Below are 20,890 nucleotides of genomic sequence, written 5' to 3'. Positions count from 1 at the left end.
AGTGATTAAAATCAAAGCAAGAAGCCTTCCTCAGATTCTTTAGTTGTTTTCTTTTTAATAAACATTTTAAAACTTGGTAAATTATGTAAAGGAGAACTGTGTAGCATTTTCAGTGCCAGATTGAATGTAAACAGGGATGAGTTCTTGACCAAATTGTGGAAATGTCTGAGGTTTATTCTCTTGGTCCAGGCTCAGTTTTCTTGCCCAAAATTGCCCTACCTCCGCCGCCTTCATTTTTTCCCACCCTTAAGTATGTTAGTTTACTTATCAGAAATCTCATGCCTTTGTTATTTCTCTTAATTCTATTTTTCTCCTGTAAAAGTGGGAGAAAACAGACATGGTCTTTGAAAGTCTTTTAAAATACTTTTAAAGAATAAAAACCCCTATCTTGGTTAAAGAAGATTCAGTTTTTTACATGTAAATGAGAGAGTGAAATTGTGTTTCCTTAAAATGATGTGAGGTATTCTCTTACCTTGAACGTCCCCACTTTTACCTATGGAATTGGGCGCCTTTTTCATTTTCCCCTGAAACTTCAACCTTTTAGGCTAGTCCAGATTTATTTTCTCTCTGTTGCCCACTCGCATCCAGAGTGAAAGAAACCAAAACAAACCCTCTTTCTTTTGTACCCAAATATAAGTTTGAAGCTTTTTGCATAATTTTAGTATCGTTCTGAAATTTTTCTCCTGAGCGTCTTTAGACAGATTCCTCATATTTCTTAGGAAATTGGATATTATCTAATTTTATATTTATGCTTCTCTCCTTTCAAATCTCTTGAAGTGGCTAATCAGAAAAAAACATGTCTAATAAAACCTGAAGTAGGAAGTGCGATTCCTAGTGAAAGAAGAACTAATTATTTTAGTTTTCTGAGGGCTAATAGTAACTCTGAGTGTTGACTGCCAGAAAGTTCTAGTTGGTACAAAAAGAGGCATACCAGTTGACCAAGAAAAGAATATCAGAAGCAGAAGGCACAGCATGTGTCAGAAAGGCTCTGCAGAAGAATGGTGATACAGCATGTTTGAGAAATTGAGAGACCAGTGTACCTGGAGCCTAGAGAGCAATAGAGTAGGAATTCAGTGAGATATGTGGCAATCACATGGGGGACAAGCACTGGATTTTGGTATTTATCTTAAGAGCAGTGGGCAGCAGTTGAAGAGTTTTTACTAAGAGCAATGATTTGATCTGGTTAATTATTAAAGCATCACTGGCTACTGTGGGGAGGGGGACAGATACCAAGATTGGAATGGGCAACTTAATAAGATGATGCTAATGTAATTGTCTAGGTTGGTGGTCTCTCAGTTTTTGAGCTTATCCCCTGGTAAATGTGTGTTTATCATTTATATGTATGTATTTTGTTGTTGACATGTTGAGTACATTATAAGACTTTCAAAAACAGTAAAATGGATGAGAAAAAGTAATGAAGTGCTACTATTTTCTTCCCTGCCCCAACTGATGTATGTTAAGCTTCTGGGATACAAGTTGCCCCACCCTGAACATGACTAAGCAAGGGATCGTGGAACAAGAACAGTGGCAATGGAGATAGTTTGGAGAGAGAAATTAGGAGGTTGCATTAACAGGACTTGAAAATTGGTCAAATAGGAGTAAAAGAAAAGGTAGTGGATTTCTGGTTTGTGTAAGTGAATAGATAAGAGCACGGATTGAAGAGTCAACAAACACTCTGATAGAAGCTAATTGTGTTAAAGTAGCATTCTACCAGAATGTGGTGGTTTTCCTGAGCGTATACTTAATAATGCCTTTAGTAACAAATGGTAGGAGGGCATTTGATGCGCAAGTCTTGATCTGTGTTCAGGAAGAGGAAGCAGAGCAGTGAACCTGAGGACACAGGTTACTCTTGCCTTTGGAGGCATTAGGATATGACAGGATTGGTAAATGATAGGCCCCTCAACTTCTTGTTGCCTCTTCAAGTGTCTTTAGCTAGAGGCAGGGTCATTCATTTCACAACTAAAAATAAACGGCTTACGAAACATGATGGACTGAGGAACATATTAAGACTATTGCCAGTGCAGATGAATAATTTGTCAGCAAGTTATCAACTGTTAGCCGTCATTTTCATATTGGTTTAGAAGGGAATAAAATGCATTTGAGTCACAATTTGAGAGAGGATTGCAAGAAATAAAGGATGGCAAAAAACCCAATCATATATACAGTTTTGCCTTAAGGTTGAGTTAAAAAAAAAAAAGGGAAGATGTTTACGATGGTACATTTTCATGTATAGCTATATATGCACGATGCTCCATTTCCTGATATATATAAAAGTTTATCAAATTTTAAAACTTCGAAATAATATTTTTGAAAATGTTTCAAAATGCCACTTTAAAAATGCATTGCTTTGAATAAAATTTACTGTTTGTAATCCTTATGCCTCCTAGCACAGTGCCCTGCAATGTGGTAACTTTTTTTTTTTTTTAATGCAGCAACTGTACCACTGCAGTATCTGCCTCCCTTCTATTCTAGATACCTTTGAGCAAACATAAACACATTTACTTTCACTCTCTCAAAAATGTATTGCATAGAACTTTGTAATCATGTGAGAAATACCTGGGGGCATTATTGATGGTCTGAAGTGTGAACACCACTAATTTAGATTCTGATGTTGTGCTCACTCACCCACTCAGCTGACCAGCCTTCCAGAGAATGCAAGTCAGATTCAAGCCAGTCTTTAAGCAAACATTATCTCATTTAATCGTAAGAAACAATGCTAGGATGGGTCATATCCCCATTACCAATTGCCTTGGGACTAATTGGTAATAGGAGAAACTGCTGGTTGTAAAAATCATGAATGCAGAGTTTACTATAGTAATTATATATAGTAACAAAATACAGTCATGCCAATCAAATCTAAACAGCCTGTCATTTTGCACTACTGGTAACTCACCCAACCATTTCTGCATTTCCCGGCTCATACAAAACACCTAATGGTAAAGGATGTTAAAGTCAGGGGTAAGCCTGAAGGATGGCTGTTTGACAACTGCATTAGCGATAAAGGGACAGCCATGCAAAAAAAAAAAGTTAATATGGCTAACTTAAAGAGAAATGTCCTTTCATAGGTAAAATGTAAGGTCTGTGTAACATCAGTGCTAGTGTTAAAAACTATGTTGAAAACATCGTATTACTGAATTTACTCAACCTGGACAATAAGTGTTCTTTCCCTTATTTTGTTCTGCTCCCCTGACTGAATGAAGAAAGAGTTAATGGCATCAGTATTAAGCAGGAAGTTCTGTTAGGCTTATGCATATAATGGAATGAATAATTTAGTATCTTCCAGGAAATGCAAACTGCAGTAGAATTTAAGCAACCTATCAGAATTTAGATCAATATTTTACATGATAGTATGAAATTAAAGTCAGTGGAAAGAAGATGCTTAAAGATACGAAGTGCAAGAATGTTAATAGTTTAAACTGTGAGAAAGACTGGGAATTCTTGATTGGAAATACTTTGTCTTACGCAGCAATAATGGTTTACCCACATTCTGACATTTGTCAGATGACTTTTTGCCAATATGATTGGTAATGGGATGTGGCAGCTTCTTTGCTGTCAAAGAAGAGAGAATTTCTCAGGTTTTTCTTGTAAGTTTTAAAAATTGTCCTTATGGGTTTTTTTTCCCTCTTTAAATATGGAATAAAGGAACTGAAGGGTAAAACCTGAAGACTAGGCATGTTTCTTTAATAAAGGTTTTATAGAAGTAGCCATTTGCAAACATCGGTAAGACAGATCTTTAAAAAACAGTTTAAACTTAAAATACAGTGATTGAAAATATTCTAAATTTTTTACCTCCTGTGGAATGATCTCATTAGCTTGGTAGACATTTTATGTGTACGCCTGTGGTCTTTCTATTTCTTATGTCATTACTGTAAATAAATATTGTGCATGCAACTTTAATAATAGATTAGGTGGTTGGAAGTACTTAGCAAAGGTGACATTTATCAATCTTATTTTGTGTTTGCAAAAAAAAATACAGTGTATGTAATATTTTCAAAGCAAGACTTAATTGGATTATGTTAAATCTAATTTCTAAAAATGATGAAAAATTATCTTATTTAAGACATTACAATTTTTAGATGTGTGTTATTTAAATTATATTGGTTTGGTTCTGATTTTTCTAAAACTTTTAGTTAGCGCGAGTTGTATGTTTTAAATAATACAGTCTTAGAGGAGATCTAAAGCACTGTCTTGTTTGCCTTTACGTGGGCTTTCTTAAGCCCCAGTGCATTTTAACCACTCATTGTTTCTTGGTGAATACCAACGGAAAAAGAAAATCTTGCCCATGCTGAAAAGAATTTAAGATTTTACAGAAAATTATTGATGTAAACTTTTGGATGTCACTAAAGTAATAGTTAAAGAAAAGTTTTGTTTTTCTCATCCCAATTTTGAGTGTCACTTTGATTTCAGATAAATCCTTCCCCTTTTCATAGATCATCACCTTCTCATTGAGTTTTTTCTCCTAAAAAGAATTTACTTCATTGACACTTACGCTAAAATTTAATGTAAATAGCCTAAATAAATGGCTGTTTGATCTGGCCATACCTTTTTAATAAGACATTTTGTCAAGTATGTATATATATTGAGGAAAAAATAGTAAATTGTGGCTTGGTAAAAAATGAATAGCTGATTTTTAGCAAACCAAAGATACTCTTATTTTGTATCAGTGAATATAAAACTCTTTATTGCAGTGGGCCGTTTATAATAACTTTGGTCTTTTTCCAACTAGTAGGAATGAGTTAATCTTAAGCACTTCCAAGCCTAAATTTTTTTCGGATTCAATTCTCCTAAATGAGAGGATAGATCTTGTGAAATCTTGTGAAATTAACATTAATGGCCATAGATCTTGACTTCCTCTACCTTATCTTCATTGACTTTAAAAATATATAACCATAAAATGCTGGTTACCCTCTTTGACCATGTAACTTAGGAAATAACTAAGTTGTACGTGCATCATTTGATCTATGGCTGCTTATAGGGTTTTTCCACAAAAAAAAAAGATTGCATAAATTTTTTTTAAGAGCCTATGTTAAAGAGGATGCGTTTTTATTAAATTACAGAGCTTCCAGGATGAGGATCTAGATAGGACGTATGTATAAATACATTTTGAACATTTCAAAGCACCTTTTAGTTTATGTGAAGTTCTTCAGATGGCCCCGTTGTCCTTCGAAGCTTCTAACACCAAGGTGTCTGTTGCAGCCCAGAGCAAGGTTACTGCTACCCAGGACAGCACTAATTTGCGATGTATTTTCTGTGGTAAGCAACATTATGTTTACATTACTTTTTCAAGCTGTGGTACATGCTACTTGCGCATTTCCATAACTTTTGTTTTTTTTAGGCCATAGTCTGGTTTGTGACATTTGGAATATATAGCAAGCTATTGTTTTTATGTTGTGATATTTGTTGTGGTTCATGTAGGTGATTTGGTCAGCTCTGAGTTGCCTTGTTAGTGAGGATTAGAATTAGTTAGAATTAGGTTCTTAAAACTGTTCTTGTCCACCTTTTCCAACACAAATGAGAGGGGTTTTTGTTCGTTTGTACATTTTTGTTTTTAGTTATTTTGTTTGGGAGCAAATTTTTGATTTAGAGTTTAAAGAAAAAATTTATGTCCATCTTAATATGTTTTGAGGAATGTAAATGTGCCTTAGCAAAGGGAACTTTTGCTTAACTTGAATTAATTTTAGGTATGCATGTTGTGAGGCAGATGTAAGCTATTACTTGCTTTAATAGGTTGATTTCTGATTGACAGCCTCCTTTATTCAGTAGGTTAAAGATCTGTGACTTAAGAGTGAATTTAGGCTTATTGATTGTTTTCTTTCACTCTCACTCTCATATGCACACTTGTGCACATATATGTATTGTTTGCATGGACAAACCAGGTATGTCACTTAGCCACCCCAAATTAGAGATAATAAGATACATACCTAAGGATACGTATCTATCTGTGTATACGTATAGATCTGTGTATACAGATAGATACATATCCTTGTCTAAATTCTTTTTATTTCCATTTGTTTCTGAAACTTTCTGTTTTAAAAACCCAAGTTCCAAAGAGTTATTTTTAATTACTTGAGCTTTGAAAAGAAACCTCATATATACCTTTCTGACTCATGTGTACCTTGCTAGCCAGGTTATTTTATGAGAGATAGTTATTAAATGATATACAGTATTGCTCCAATTTTACATAAAGTGTTCAGCTCTGTGTATGTACTTTTTGTGACTCCGAATTTTTAATGTGACTCCTCAATACTAATGATACTTTTTTTTAACCTATGAAGAGAATTATTTTAAAATGTATGTACTTTCTGGTGTAGGCAAAGAAGTATGTGTTGCAAATTTCTTAAAAAAAAAAAAAAAAGGAAAAGAAAAGGCTAATGTATTTATTAGTCACTTAAAGTTATATTTTAGGATTGTTCCAGAGGTCACAGTTACAGTAGTGAGCCTATTGTGTGGCTGTTCGTAAATCCTCCCTCTCTCTCCGAGATCCCACAATAAAACACTGCAGATTAAGTGTGTAATCAGTAATTTTTTCTCCTCATTTTTCTGCCTCCTCCTGGGGGTTTTTCCGGGCTATCTTTTGAACTAGCCATGAGTGATTATTGATATTTGTGTCATTAGGACTCTCTTTAGCTCATTTTGAAAACCCACCCAATGTTGTATACCTTTCTACTTAATATGTTGAGGTCCATATGCAGAATAATGGATACTTTACCCAGTTGCAGAGAAAGTATTGATTTGACCTAAGTGAAGGTGAATCTTTAAAGTTGTAAAATAATGTGTTAAAAAGCAGATTTCCCCCCATTATTACCTTTAATTTAACTGTGTATAAACAATATAATTACCACGCTGCTAAGTTTAAATTTGATTGTATTGTGTATATAATAACACCGATTTGTCTTTTAGTCCTGTGTTTTTAAATAGTCTGTGGCTAATTGTGAAAATTAAAATGTGACATTAAGTGAAATGTGTTTTAACCAAAACTCAATATTGAAGGCAAGACTGACATGCAGTTCCTATTACAGAGTCTCCTGATCTGATTTTCATCATTTATAGGATACTGTATCAGTGACATTGCCACATTTCTCTGTTACAAACAGTAACTCACAAACTTTGCTATATATCTTCTTCTTGTAGTCAGGACAAATTAAGATCAGCCACTATCTTTGGCTGTGAGGGAGAGAACAAACTCTCAAACAGCTGCTATTCTTTATGATAACATAGAAAGAGCAAAGCAGGTTCACTGATTTCTTAACCTTGGTTGTTCTTCCCTCTTTTTCCCCTCCCCAAAAGGCTGTTAACCACCACATGATGCTCATAAAATATTGTCATTTGCCCACTGAAATGGTTATGAAAGTACCTATTTTGCATTTTATGAGAACACAGATACTCATTTAGTAATGTGACCTGTGTAAAGTAAAGTTTATATTCCTGAACATACAGCAGCAGCTGACAGACTTTGCCTTATCCTAGTTGCTGCTTCATGTCATGTGGGGTGCCTTTGGTATTACTTAACAATTTTATAGCCCATTAGAATGTTTGACAAGAAGGGAAAATGTAATTGTGCACCTTAAGTTTATATTTACCTGGAACTTTTAATGTTTATAGTATGTTTGTATTAATTTTTAAATGCACATAAATTTCAATGTGCTAGTTACTGCAACCTGACAATCTGAAGAATAAACAAACAGAACAACCAGATTAAATGTACATGTGAAAAGGTGCCAAGGGGAGTGATTCCGTGCACACACAGACACACACACACACACACCCCATTTAAAGGATATCTGGAAAGACAAAAAGCCCAAAAATCCATTATCATCACAGAGAACCATGTAGAAAAGAATTGTTAAGAGTTGTTCTAGGATCAGAATTCTCCCCACTTTAAAAGGATCTTCCTTGAAGCTTTTCATTGCAACTGCAGGAATAAACTGTAGTAAATTTTTTTTATATGATAACAGCCAGAAAATATTACCCACATTTAAAATATCTCCTTTCTGAACAGATTTGCTTAGTAACCTTTTAAAAAGCTTAAAAAGAAATATTCCAAAGCAGGTTCTGTAAATTGCTAAAAGATTTTCTTTTTCTCAGCTTTTGTGAGTTACATTAAACTTGTGTTAGTTTTTTAAAAACCTGTTAAATAAAATAAATAGGATTGAGTTGAAATTTTGACGATTTTTGAATCTATATATTTGAATTAAAGCTGAGATTTTAATTGGCAAATTTAATCCATTAATATTACTTTTGATATATAACACCTATCCTAGGTGTGAATAGTACAATTGCATTCTTCTTTGAGGTAGATGCCAAACAAGTCTAACCTACTCACATTCAGCTGTTTCATTATTTAAGCAGCCTGAGGCTTTCAACTGAAATACTCAAGTAAACATTATTTTAAAAAGTAGTTAAAACATAATGGTCTTGTGTGTTGCCCATGCTAAATGCTCACATTTAGTACTTTGGATATATAAAGTACATTCCCCAAATAATTTCATGCTACCTCAGATTTACCCCCTGCCTCCCGCACTTTGTATGTCCCCAGAAGAGACGTCTTTTCCCTGTAAAGTATTAAACATTCGTGTATAGCCTAATGGGAGAGTCTGTTTTTACATCATTATTTTAATTTCCCAAGAAAAGAATTCTAGTCTGTTTACTAGACAGCAATCATGTATTTTCATTTATACAAACATTTATGTGTGTATTTAATTTCAAAAGTTTTGGGTTTTTTTTTGGTTATTGATTACATAGGATTAATTTTTTTTATATTTCCTTTATTTGGTTCTCAAAATAGCAGAGTCTTAGGAAATCTAATGTATCACTGCAGTTGTCATCAGTTTGTCTTTAGAGGACAAATGAAATGATTAATCTAAAAACATTTGTAAAGAGGTGAGAAAAAAAGTTAGTAGGTAAGTTCAGATCAAATTAATTCTGTTTTTCCACACTTGGGATACACCAGTACTGCATTACATCCTAGTAAATCTTCCAGTTGTGAAATCTACGCCACTACTATAAAATACTTTGCATGATTAGCCCATAGATTATAAGAATTTAGTACACAGAAGCATTTATTTCATAACTTTTAAATACCAGTTGTCTACAAATCTTTCAAAATATCTGTTAGGAGCATTTGCTGGTACACTAGAATTCACAAATACATGTAGTATGGCATTACTCATATATTCTTCTCCAAGAGTGGAAGATAACTACTGTTTCTTTACTTTCTTGTTTACTGGATTAGACTTTAAGATTGTTCTATTTTAACCGTAGGTATTATATATTAGCTCCAGTATTTATCTCATTTTATGACAGATTTAATTTTTATATCCAATGACATTAAGATGTCCCATAATTCAGTGGCATTCTATCTAAGATGCAAAAAGCAAGTCTGCATGGTACATGGTATGTGGGAATGGATGGTCATTAATGTCTCATGACAGAACCATGTTGTATGAATGCAAGTTTTTTTTTTTTTCCTTCTTACCCTAAATGAAAACTCAAAATTACTTGTTACATTAAAAAATTCAGTTCAGTAGGTTAATTACTATACGGAAGTTTAGCAAATGTTTGTTTTCACCAGTGCTGGAAATGCTAGGCCATTAGACAAAAATGGCAGCTTAAATTGGGCAAATTTGATAAATGCTTTAGCATACTGGAGTCTAGTAATAAGGTTCTCATGCTCTCTCTCTCTCCTGTTTTTCATTTCCAGTGTTCTATTTAGGTGAGTTTTTGAATTCTGATTTTTCATTTAAGTTCTCCCTCTCCACTTCATGAATAATTACCCCAAAGAGAATGTCTCATTGTCTTAGAAAATGTCAAGCTTAGGTGCCTCTTCAGATGCTCATCGAACACTTGTTTTACTCAAGCTCTTCATATATAAATGTTTCTTTTTCCTTATTGTTGATGTTTTCCATTTGTTTCAAGTAAGCCTTCTGGAGATGATGACAGTATTATGTTGCAGTCTTTCATTTGCTCTGTGTTATGTAAAGCTTATATTTTATTTTGCTAGACAAAAAGAAGACACGTTTGTAAATATGTGATGATTTTATGTTATTCTTATGATTTTATCTCCTCTATCCAGCTAGATATGAAGATAATGTTCATCTGTAATGTTTTCTCCCTCTGTAGGGCCAACATTGCCTAGACAAAACTCACAACTACCTGCTCAAGTTCAAAATGGCCCATCCCAAGAAGAATTGGAAATTCAAAGAAGGTAAATTTGCAAGTTACTGTTTGTGCTTTTTCTTCATGCTTCAGAAGACAAAACTGAATATCCTGTGTTTAAGTCTTGTCAGCTGTTTAAGAATCACAACTTTTATTCTTATATTAGTAAGTTTTGCAACTATCATTAATAAGTTACCAGATACTTGTTATGCTCGACATGAGATGTTATAAAATTTCATACCTGTTTTGTTTTTGTTTTTGTTTTTTTGTAAAAATTCTATTCAAGGTACGTTGAAAATATTGTAAATACACTTAACAGAATTCAAAATGTTTTATGGTTCAAGAAGTCTTACTTTTATAGTTATAAAGTGATCTGTGACTGCTGTGGTTTTCATGTGATGAATTTAACTAAAAAGTTGAAAATAGTGTTGGCTGTTTCTGTAAGACATTTATCTTCAGATATTACTATAGGGTTTCGTAGTAGAGTACAAAATCATTCTCTGCTGGGCAGCATTCTTCTATGACTGGGAGTTCTCTGAAAGTGGGCAGAGTCAGTAGGCTGACGGGCTAACCTTTGGAGTACCAGAATGGGGAGCAGGCAGGCCTCAGAACCGCACAAATGCTGAGCTACTTAAAGCTCCACTGGAAGCCCCAATTCATCTGAGGCAGCTTCTTCAGTTTCTTTAAAGAATAGTCTTCTGTGGTAAATGCCATTCCATCCATTGAGCTGGGGTTGGGGAGGACAGGGGAGGAGCTGGTACATATAGCTGTTCTGCGGATTTATTAATCAGCTTGATTATTGTGGCACTGCTCATTCCCGTTCTCTCTACCTGTTAATCTGAAGTTAGATCTTTCTCAGGTTCCTCTTCCCATGTCTGCTTTGACCGTCTTCAGTATGTGTTCTGGGTTATGGATGCCTCCGCTGCTCCATTTATTTATGTCACAGGCGTTGTTTGTTCTAAGTGCTTAAGTTATATTGGGAATGAGGAGGGAGTGGAGGGAATAAAAAGCCTTAAACTCATCAGACAATAAACATGACATGATATACTAGAAGATGGTAAATGCTATAGGGAAAAATGGAACAGAGTAAAGAGGATTATATGTTGTGGAGGGGCAGAGGGAAGTACTGGTTGTAATTTTATTTTATTTTTCCATCCATTACTTATTAGTCTCAGTACTTGTGAGTTTAAATAGATTGGTCAGGGTAGTAGATCTCATTGAGATGAAAAGAAGGAATTAACCAAGCAGATATCTATGTAAATGCATTCTATGCAGAGGCCTTAAGGAAGGATGGTGCTTGTGTTAACCAAGCAGATATCTATGTAAATGCATTCTATGCAGAGGCCTTAAGGAAGGATGGTGCTTGTATGTACAAGGAAAAACAAGGAGGCTGTGGAGGCTGGAGCAGAAGAGAGTATTAGGAGATAAGGTCAAAGGCGTAATAGAGGTCAGATCATGCAGGACCTTGCAGGCTACTATGAAGAATTTAACCTTTACTCTGAGAGAAAGGAGAATCACCATACAGTTTTGAACATAGGCATGGTCTGACTTAAAATTTTAGCAGAATCAGTCAGGCTGCTCTGTTGAGCCTACACTATTGAGAGACTACTTGAGGCAGGTACAGGGTTGTGACAGCAGCTCAACAAGAAAGCCAGTTAAGAGATTTTTGCAGTGAACTAGGCAGGAGATAATGGTGGCTTCCACCAGGTAATAGAAGTGGGTGTTGAGAAGTCAGATCCTTATGTCTTGGTGGATTGTATGTTGGGGTATGAGGGAAGGAGAGGGGTTGAGGTTTTTAGGCTAAGCTAGTGGGAAGGATGGAGCTGCCATTAATAGTTGAGAAAGACTGTGGAGCAGGCCTTGTTGGGGGATGTCAGAGATGAATTTTGGGGATGTTAGGTTCAGGTTTTTACTGGATGTCTAAGTAGAAATGTTGAATATTAATCTCTAGGAGACTAGGGAAGAATTCTAAACATATAACTCTTTCCTACCCTTTCTATCTTCCAGAAATCTCATGATAAATTTGTCCTACTAATGACCACCACCTTCAGTTTTCTACTTGGTCATGGGTTTACTTAAATGCATTTTAATGATGTTTCTGGAATTTTAGTAGAATATTGGGCAAGATTACAGGACTGCTCAATCTACCAACCTGAATAAGAGTCCAGACACTCCTGTATTCTCATCTCCCTGCTCAGCATTCCTTATGGCTGCCTCTCCTCACATCCAGTTTACTCCTTTGGCCTGGCATTTAGGAACTCACCCTGTGTTTGTGTTTCACCCCTCATGACTGTCTCTGTCTACACCATACTCATCTTTCCCTCTGTATTTGTGTGTGGCATTCACCTCTTCTGACATGTCCTTCTCATATCCTTTCTATATTGTCATTTTCTGTAGACTCTTTTCCAGGCACACTGATGACAGTATTTTGTATTTTCTTCTTAATTGTTTATTTTACATTTGAGTATTACCTCTGCAGTCAACATTATGGGCTAATTTGAGAGTAGAAATGTCAATAAAATTTCTAATAAAAAGTCAAGAAATTTCTGGTACTGAATTAATTCATATGCAGGTTTTGGGGTATAAGACAGAAAATATATGTTTGCCCTTTAATGTAGTAATTTTCTTCATTTTTGCCTAATTTTTCCCCCACTCTAAACCCATGGTTTGGAGGAGAAATTATTGACGTTTAGCTGGTAAACGGCCTTTTAGAGACTTCCCAGGTGCTAGGGAAGGCATTACCTAGGAAGGTTGTTGAGTTGATTAAGATAACATACTCTTTTCTTGCTGCCGAGGATTTTCTGTGTTTTTTGAGAGTTGGTGGGAGGTTCATGGAGGAGGTGCTCTTTGAGCTGTGCCTAAAGAGGCAATAAAGTAGGAGTTTCCAGTCATAGAAGGGAAAAGCATTCCAGGAAGAAAGAGTAGGCGTGTAAAGGCAAGGAGATGCAAACACACATGCAATGTGAGTACGCTTCCTCCTTTCCCTTCCAGGACCAATGGTATGGTTAGATGAGGTTGTGTCCACCTTGTAAGGGCCTTATATACTGTGCTAAGAAATTTCTTTTTAAAACTCTTTTCCTGAATTTGTCATATACTAAAAAAGCATCTTGCTTTCTATCACTTTAGTAAATTTCAAATTATAAGAAAGGTATTTGTCATTTTTATTTGACATATATACCATGCAATCTGTTTTTGCCTGTGGTTAAACCATACTTGGAAAAAGATAATACAAAACTCTAAAATATATACTAAATATTTATATAGATGCTTAGTACTGGTTTTCACTTTGTCTCAGCTGATAGTAGTGCATGACTGGATCTGGTTGTGTAGGCTAGCAAATGGGAAGGATGTATTGCACGATCTAGTGTGAAGTTTGTTTCCCAGTGGAAATTATATTTCCAAAATTTATTTCATGTGGTTATTTATATAAAAATCATTTTTTAAAACTTGATTTAATCTTCAGAGGCACAATAAAATACCCTCAGGCCAACTTTATACTTCATGAACTGAGTGAAATTGTCTGTTAACTTTGGCTGTTTAACTGGCTTTTTTCTATACTATTACTGGAACGTGTAATGAGAAACATCAGTTTGCATTATAAATTCACAGCTGTGAGGATGTGGGTGAGGTGCCAAATGAAAAGAGGAATTAGGTGAAAGTTGGCCAACTTGGTTTCTTTCCCTTGCTCAGCTCCTAGACACTGGCAGCCAGACCTGTAGAGCCCAGCAAGAAACTAAGATTCCTCTTTGGGAAAATTGCCATGGCCAAGAGAAGACAGAGATGTTGACACTCATCCTTGCCAGTGAAGCTCATTTACTTAAGGGCCTCTGATCAATTTTGGTGCTACTTATAAATATGAACAGACAGCCAAGGATCATCAAACCTTTCAGGCCAACTTCTATAAAAGAAAGACCAAAACAAAGAGTTGAAATTGTATGAAACAGATGCAATGCAGGGAGCAGAAGAAAACCTAAAAATATACTGCATGCAATAGCTTCAGAGAACTAGGAGAGTATATTTCATTGATGAAATAAAAATTGATAGTTATTTTAAATGGATCACTCAGAGAATGAGAAAGTAAACTTGGAAACTTTTTTTAAAAACTACCTTACTTTTTTTTTTTTTTTTGGGAAATAGAAGAGCTGGCGCACTGGGGCTCACGCCTATAATCCCAGCACTTTGGGAGGCTGAGGCGGGCAGATCATGAGGTCAGGAGTTCCGAAGACCAACCTGGCCAATATGGTCAAACCTGGTCTCTACTAAAAATGCAAAAATTAGCCAGGCCTGCTGGCACGCACCTATAGTTCCAGCCACTTGAGAGGCTGAGACAGAAGAATTGCTTGAACCTGGGAGGTGGAGGTTGCAATTAGCTGAGTTTGTGCCATTGCACCTTAGCCTGGCGACAGAGTGAAATTCCGTCTCAAAAAAAGAAAGAAAGAAAGAAATAGAAGTTTTGAGAACTAAGGTTGAGGAATTTATTCTCTGAAAATAGTCCTAAAACTAAGAGGTGGCATATGAGAAAGAAAGTAAAGTAAGAAGAACAGATTAGAAGGTTCAGCATCCAAATAATAGAAGTTTTGTTATTATTTGGGGAGTGGGGAGGAGAACAGAAACATGAAGAAATTGAATTTGCAAATAAATAACAAGAAAATTTGCTGGAACTCATTGATCGTCTAGATCAAAGGTCCGCAAACTTTTTCTGGGAAGGGCCAGGTAGTAGACATTTTAGGCTTTGTGGCCCATCTGTGTCATTTGCTAGACTCTTCCTTTGTAGCTCACCATAGACAACATGGAAATAAATGGGTGTAGCCAGATTTGGCCCTAGGGCTGTATACAGTTTGCTAGCTTCTGGTCTAGGTCAAAAAAGCCTGCCAAATTCCAGCCCAGTAACTGGGAAAAATACAAAGACTTCCCACCAAGGCCTCTCACTGTGGAATTTTAGAATGTCCTGGAATAAGTAAGATTTCAAATGCTTGGTAAGGGGTGGTGGAAGCGACGAAGGTGTGGGGGAGCTTCAAAATCCTGAGAGAATCTCTATCCTGAGAGGAGATTTCTTCTGCACAACTTCCTAAGAAGCTATTGGAAGATGTGTTCCGTTAAGATGAAAGAGTGAAGCAAGAATGATGAACCCATGACAGCATCGAGGAGATAAGAAATCCACTTTAGGAAAGAGATGAGCAATTCCCAGCTCGACTAAGGTGAAATCAAAACCTAGGGAACAGTTGCCCGTTGGTGCCAGGAGGGCTGAAGGCTCCGGACGGGGTGTTTCTGAGGGAAAGCAAAACAAAAGAATAGAAAAACCTGACTGTGGTTCTGCTATGTTGGACTATGTTAATTGGGATTACAGTTCTAATGGAGAGTTTGGGGTGAAGTAGGGATAGGTATATAGAAAAAGAATCAAATTAAAGTACTACTTTGTAGCACCAGAGTAAGAAAGAAATTGTTCTAGAAAGTAAGTGTGATCAGCAGCGAATTATGTGATACGTGAATATTGATGTATCCAAAGTGGTGTTATGAGTTTATTGGAAAAATGGAGAAGAAAAAGTTTTGGGGGGCTAGGGATGTAGGAATTAAATCATTTGTATAGTAGGAAGTCAGATAACATCTAAATATGAAAAATCTGGAAGTAATAGTTCTAAATGAATTACTGTATTTAGAAACGAGATAAGTACCAGAGTATTGAAAATAATTGCTTCTGGGGAGCAAAATCAGAAGTGGTGAGCATTAGTAAGAAGATTACTGTTTTGTTATAAGTCTTATAATTTGGCTTTATAAGTTATATATTACTACTGTTTTTTTTTTTGAGGTGGAGTCTCGCTCTGTCGACCAGACTGGAGTGCAGTGGCTGGATCTCAGCTCACTGCAAGCTCCGCCTCCCGGGTTTACGCCATTCTCCTGCCTCAGCCTCCCGAGTAGCTGGGACTACAGGCGCCCGCCACCTTGCCCGGCTAGTTTTTGTATTTTTAGTAGAGACGGGGTTTCACCGTGTTAGCCAGGATGGTCTCGATCTCCTGACCTCGTGATCCGCCCGTCTCGGCCTCCCAAAGTGCTGGGATTACAGGCTTGAGCCACCGCGCCCGGCCTTAAGTTTTATTTTTAATAGAGTCAGTAGAGTAAATGTCTAAGTGTTAATTCTTTTTAGTCCAATACCCTTTATTATTATATAATTATTAAATAGTTTTTGGTTCCTACTCATATAATTAATATTTGACTTGGCCATGGTGAGAAAACATATTCTAAGAAACATGAGTCAGTTCTATGTTAGTCTCCACATAGAACCTTAATATAGTTAATATCTATAAATAGTTCACAAATCACCAGTACTACCTGAAAGTTATAAAAGGGGAATAATAATTGTGGCACAGAACTGAGCAGTTGGAGCCATGAGAGTGTATAGCCCTCCTATTGGCCTTCAGAGGCAGGATGGACCGAAAGTTGACCGCCTTCTCTTGTGAGTATCAGCTTTTGCCTCAGCAGCTTTGTAATATTAAAACTTAGCTGTCTGATTACATTTTATCCATTTTTTATTTGTTTACTGATAGTGAAGTGAAATGCCCATGTTATACAATCAAACCATATCTGTGTAGTTTTATTTTCTGAGAAATGTCAATAATAATAGTGTTACTAAATGTTAACAACTCAGAACATTTTTCCTAGACTGTTCCTACTTTGTTTTGTTAAAATTGAAATCACTCTTATTTACCTAGTAACACTATTCATTACAGGTAAAGCTGGGTGAAATGTATTTTGAACTGATGTTACTTACGTTTTACTTATTTCAAGAAATGTCTTTGAGTCAACATAAACTATAAATAATGAATATATATTTAAATCTCAATGTGGGCTGGTGCTTTGTGCATCTATTTACATTTGGGGATAGCTGTTTTGGAGAGAAATAGGTATTTGGGTGGTGGGAGGAACTGTGATTTTTTTAAATGCTTAAAAATAATACTGGTCATTTGCACTATAATTGTTTCTGAATAAAATTTATATTCTCAGAAACTTTCAAATTATTGTAGAATATACAGGCCTAGCTTAAAAGAAAAATTAAAGTAGTCTGTCAGGATTTTTCCGTGGTTCAGAATTAAGCCACTAGTTCTTTGAAAAAAGTCCTCAGACGATTCTATTAATGACTGAAGAAAACAGTTGGAGAGAGAACTCTAGGAAGAGGAGCCATGCGCATTTCCAGTGTGTGAATTGGCAGCAATAATTCTGAGGAAAAGCAAAGTTTATAAATTTGGAAACTCCTCCTAGAAAGCTACACAAATGTCTTGCTTTAGAGGTCAAAACATGAAAGTCAAATTTATAAACCATCCAATTTAGGTGGGAATTATTCATTGCCACACAAGATTCGGAAGCCAGAGATATTCTGCTTGAATCACTATTTTGGGAAATCCGTTTAGATGGGCATCTTTTCAGCAAGCAGACTAAAAATTAGCTTACAGTGTTCAACACTTTCTTTTCTTACCTTCAGAACAAGAAAATAGTAAGAATCTCCTGCAGCTATATGAATTGCCTGCTTGAATCATCTGTCTGTGAACTTAGAAATATTCTCCAGCATTGTGCCCTTTTCCTGTATCAGTAGACACTCCTTATCTTTTATAGCCTGAAAACCCTGGAATATGATGACATGTGGAACAAACTTCTTAAGTCAATACACCCTAGCTGTAAACACTGTTATTCAATAATTCTTTCAGATTCATCTCACTCATGCCTGGCCTTCTGCCTGTGACTTAAGCTTACTTTTTGTATGTGTTAAAAGCATTGTGTTGCTTAGAGAAACAGCCATTAACTTGGTAGTTAAAACCCACAACTAAGAACTTGAATGAGAAATGAAATGTAGTCATAGACTACTGTTTGGTTCAGCTGTGAGCGGTGTTTACATTATCATGTTAATAATCCCTGAATATTGATTTTCCATACTGGGAGAAGCATGAGTGGAGTGAGGGAGTTGTAGAGGGCCTCTTCCTGTTAGAAAGTAGATAGCGAAAGCTAAAATGTAAGAAACAGCTACAAGAGTAGGCAATGGGTGGGAGGGTCGGGGCAGTGAACTACTGATTTTTGTTATAAATTTTAAAAACTATGTATTTGTGTTATTTTGATAAAATAGAAGAAGTAACAAATGTTCAAAGATCTAAAAACTTAGATTTTTTCATCATAGATTTCTTGGGACAGCTACTGTGCTCTTAAATATTTTTCTTTAACTTCTATCTTTAAATTTGTTCTAATTAGAATAATACGTGTGTATCTTTTGCCCTTTGGACCCAACAGATTGCTTAGAGCATTATATTTAAAATGGCCCATAGTTTTTGATTTGTGTTGAATGTTTGAAATTTAATACAAGCTCCAGCTGAGTTTATTAGCTGCAGGTTACTGGAAAAACAACAACCACCAACCCTGACTTTTCTCTGTTTATTATTAAAAACATTCTTTTGAATACATCTGATTTCTTCCCCTCGTCCCTGCAGGAATATTGTTATCCCTCAAAAACTTTGGCAGCTAGTGATTTATCAAATAGCATAATGAAGTCAGTACTAGATCCTGAAAATCTCATTTTATTGGTAGCCAATATCTTAAACAACTACTCATAAATAAATAACTACTCATAAACTCAGTTTCTTGTGTTTTTCTCTTGCAGTCATTGTTAAGTGTGGTGGTATGTCCAGGAGAGGCTGTGTGTTTTGTGAGAGCAGTGGGGTTGATGTATTTGTCAAATGGGCCTTTTCTTTTGTTGTATAGCCAGCTTAGAAAACATGAAGGAAGAGAGCTTTTTGGAAAGATCTTACTGGTGTGTTGGTACCTCTGGAAGGAACAAAGGATAGCATGCATGTGCTGTCATTTAGCTTTGTCTCTAACTAGAACCCACACAGTTTCTTAGCCAGTCCAGAAAGTCCCAATTTGAAATTTCCAAATAATAATTATTGTTATAGCCTACATTGAGCATTCTTGTGTTCCAAGTACTTCTTAAAGAGCTTTTTAGGTATTACTTCATTTAATCTTCCCCACAGCGCTATGAAATATATATGTGTAAGATAAAGATACCTTTTTTGGGGGAGGGAGACAGGGTCTTACTCTGTCACCCAGGCTGGGGTACAGGGGCACAATGTTAGCTCTTGACAGTGTCACAGCCACCTCCATCCCCAGGGTTCAAGTGATCCTCCTCCCTCAGCCTCCCAAGTAGCTGGGATTACAGGCACATACCACCAGGCCCGGCTAATTTTTGTAATTTTAGTAGAGACAGGGTTCCACCATGTTGTCCAGGCTAGTCTCGAACTCCTGACCTCAGGTGATCCATTGGCCTCGGCCTCCCAAAGTGCTGGGATTACAGGCATGAGCCACCATGCCTGGCAAAGATAACTTTTTTTTAGGGAAAGTTAATTGACACTTTTCCTAAAGACAATTTGGAACCATGTGTCAAAAATCTTAAATTCATACCTTTTCACCTAGCAAAATTTGTGTCCTTATTGATCCTATAGAAACAGAAAAAAGATTGAAAGATGAAGACAAATGTTGTTGCAGTATTGCCAATAGTGTTAGGATAACTTAATATCCTACTATAGGAGATTGCTTAGACTCTGGACAGCTAAACAATCGAATATTGTTATGCACTTATGGAAAATAAAGATGCTGAACTAAGTGCCTTAGGATAACACACACACACTCTCTCTCTCTCTCTTTGTGTGTGTGTGTGTGTGTGTGTGTGTGTGATTCCAGTCAGAGTTGTACACACAGGCAGGTCCTCATCCTAGATAGCCTCAATTTTACTAGTTTATGTCTTTTTCCTTCCTCCCTTCCTTCCCTTCTTTTTCTTCCTTCTTCCCTTCCTCCTTTTCTTTCATTGTTTTTGGAGACAAGGTCTCCTTCTGTTGCCTGGGGCTGATGAGTGGTGATGCAATCTTAGCTTACTGTAGCCTCAGACTCCTAGGCCCAAGCAATCCTTCTCCCTCAGCCTCCCAAGTAGCTGGGAATAGAGGTGCATGCCACCATGCCTGGCTGATTTTAAATTTTTTTGTAGAGATAGGTCTTGCTTCATTGCCCAGGCCCATCTTGAACTCTTGGCCTCAAACAGTCCTCCCACCTCAGCCTCCTGAAGTGCTAGGATTACGGGCCTGAGCCACTTCACCCAGACCAACTTTCACAATATATTAAGTGAGAGAAAGGAAAGCAGATTTCACAGTAGCGGAAAATGATCACATTTTATTACGTTTTTAAAGTTTATGTGTGTATTTTTACACGAGGGAAAGTCTATTGGGGGAGGGTGTGTGTGGGGGAGGGTGTGTGTATGTATATGTGTATATATAGATGTATCTTTATATACACATGTTGATGATAGTTGCCTCTGGATATGAGATTTCAATCATTTAAAGTTTATTTCTTCTTTCTTGACCCTTTTTCATTCTGTAAACTTTTTTTTTTTCTTTTTTTTTTTTTTGAGATGGAGTCTTGCTCTGTCACCCAGGCGGGAGTGCGGTGGCATGATCTCGGCTCACTGCAGCCTCTGCCTCCCAGGTTCAAGCGATTCTTCTGCCTCAGCCTCCCAAGTAGCTGGGATTATAGGCGCACGCCACCACGCCTGGCTAATTTTTTATATTTTTGGTAGAGATGGGGTTTCCCCATATTGGCCAGGACATCCTGATCTTGAACTCCTGACCTCAGGTCATCCACCCGTCTCGGCCTCCCAAAGTGGTGGGATTAGAGGTGTGAGTCACTGCACGCGACCCATTCAGTAAATATT

The 20,890-nt window shown here is 36.4% G+C and overlaps 1 protein-coding gene across 1 annotated transcript in view; it reads left to right on the top strand.

The window, feature by feature from the left end:
* The window catches only part of ENAH (enabled homolog (Drosophila)), a 165,932-nt gene that overhangs the window by 120,097 nt on the left and 24,945 nt on the right, over window positions 1-20,890 (top strand). The window contains exon 4 of the mRNA XM_011948938.1: window positions 10,120-10,204. Coding sequence (XP_011804328.1) covers window positions 10,120-10,204 — 85 coding nt within the window. The remainder of the gene's footprint in view (window positions 1-10,119; window positions 10,205-20,890) is intronic.

The sequence above is a fragment of the Colobus angolensis genome, unplaced genomic scaffold, assembly GCF_000951035.1.
Source record: "Colobus angolensis palliatus isolate OR3802 unplaced genomic scaffold, Cang.pa_1.0 Scaffold288, whole genome shotgun sequence".
Lineage (NCBI taxonomy): Eukaryota > Metazoa > Chordata > Mammalia > Primates > Cercopithecidae > Colobus > Colobus angolensis.
Note: the sequence above shows the minus strand (reverse complement) of the source record. Positions and strands in the feature narration are given on the sequence as shown.